The 1,801-nt window shown below is 35.4% G+C and overlaps 1 protein-coding gene across 1 annotated transcript in view; it reads left to right on the top strand.

The window, feature by feature from the left end:
- LOC116848305 (26S proteasome non-ATPase regulatory subunit 2-like) overlaps nucleotides 1-1,801 on the top strand; it is a 6,626-nt gene that overhangs the window by 1,742 nt on the left and 3,083 nt on the right. Inside the window, exons 6-10 of the mRNA XM_032824229.1 lie at nucleotides 347-643; nucleotides 716-798; nucleotides 927-1,162; nucleotides 1,233-1,371; nucleotides 1,538-1,658. Coding sequence (XP_032680120.1) covers nucleotides 347-643; nucleotides 716-798; nucleotides 927-1,162; nucleotides 1,233-1,371; nucleotides 1,538-1,658 — 876 coding nt within the window. The remainder of the gene's footprint in view (nucleotides 1-346; nucleotides 644-715; nucleotides 799-926; nucleotides 1,163-1,232; nucleotides 1,372-1,537; nucleotides 1,659-1,801) is intronic.

The following is a 1,801-nucleotide window of genomic DNA, read 5'->3' as shown; positions in this document are numbered from 1 at the left end:
TATATATATATATATATATATATATATATATATATATATATATATATATATATAATTAAACTTTCCTGTATGAAAAATGAATGTGTTAATTGAAATTCAATGGGATTCACTAATTGAATCTTTAATCTATGATATCAGAGGATAGTTTCATCTTCTCTTCTTAGTTACACATATTTCGTTTTATTTCTCTTTCTTAATTATTAAGGAAGAATATACATTTTTACTGCCACATATATGAGTTAGTCATAGAAGAATGTAGTGTAAATAGATTAATTATGGAATAGACAGGTAATATTGAACAGAAGCTGATTTCTTCTATAAAGAAACTAGGAAGTACTTTAAATAGGATCAACCCTTGAGAACGAAGTATCACGGAGATGACGCCAAAGACATCGAGGCGATTCTCAGCAATGGCCACGTGAACGATCACTTTCAAAACCTCGCTAGAGAACTCGACATATTAGAGCCGAAGTATCTGGAGGATATCTACAAAAGCTGGTTAATAGGGGGACCTAGACAAATAGAGCACGATTCAGCGAAGATGAACTTGGCGGCGAGTTTCGTTTCCGGTTTTGTACATGCTGGCTTTGGCCAAGACAAATTGATGGCGAACATATCCGACGGCTGGGTGTACAAGAACAAGGTTTGGTTGTAGAATTTTTATTTTATCTCGTTGCGTTGTATTAGAAATATGTTTTCATATTTTCTCTTTCAGGAGCACGGAATGTTGTCGGCTACCGCTTCTCTGGGTCTGATCCACTTGTGGGACGTTGATGGCGGCTTGGTTCCCATCGACAAGTTAGTATCTGAATTAGTATCGTTTAATCAATCAGACACTGATTGAGTTCCTTGCCTTAATGAACTCAATTTACTATTTTTCGATAATTGTGTGCTTATTACTTTACTTATTGTTGCCACTTGCGTAGGTATCTTTATGTGAATGAGGATTATGTAAAATCCGGCGCCTTGCTGGCCATTGGACTGGTCAACTGCGGGATTCGTAACGAATGCGATCCGGCATTGGCACTTCTCAGCGAGTACGTGTGCTCAAGTAGTCAGACTCTTCGCATCGGAGCCGTCTTGGGATTGGGTCTAGCTTACGCTGGTTCCAGGAGGAAAGACGTCAATCAAATCCTCTCTGCAGCATTGGCCGATAGACGAAGTAACATTGTATTTATTGTATTGTAGTTGTGGTGAATCAGAATTAAAAATTATTAATTGTACTTTTACAGACAGTATGCAAGTTTTGTCGTTAGCTGCCATCTCTTTAGGCCTAATAAACGTAGGCTCAGCAGATTCTGAAGTGTCTTCAGATATTTTGTTGAAATTCATGGGACTCTCTACAAAGGAGCTCGCTGTTACGCATTCCAGGTATGCAGTATAATATATAAATAATATATTCTAGTTTAATCATAAAAAGAAATATTCATCAAGACCCTTTTATCGGTCTTTTGCGAATTTACTTAAATAGTCAAGTCTTTATTTACGAAACCTTCTTATACTCCCAACAATATATACAGAAATCACTTCTGTACAGATTCTTGGCGCTAGCTTTTGGAATGATTTATATGGGAACTCAAGATATTATAGAGACGCCTTCCGTAGCGCTCGATGCTTTACCAGAGCCGTATAATTTCGCTTCGCAAACGATGTTACAAGTAAAATTAATATCGCTACATTCTCGAAAAAATTTCTAAAATTACGAGTTCTTTATATTACTATGTTCCAAATGATCCTGTGTAATATATATATATATATATATATATATATATATATATATATATATATATATATATATATA

This window comes from Odontomachus brunneus, unplaced genomic scaffold, assembly GCF_010583005.1.
Source record: "Odontomachus brunneus isolate Ranch 3 - 2012 unplaced genomic scaffold, Obru_v1 Obru_scaffold_093, whole genome shotgun sequence".
NCBI lineage: Eukaryota > Metazoa > Arthropoda > Insecta > Hymenoptera > Formicidae > Odontomachus > Odontomachus brunneus.
This window is presented reverse-complemented; position numbering and strand designations above follow the sequence as displayed.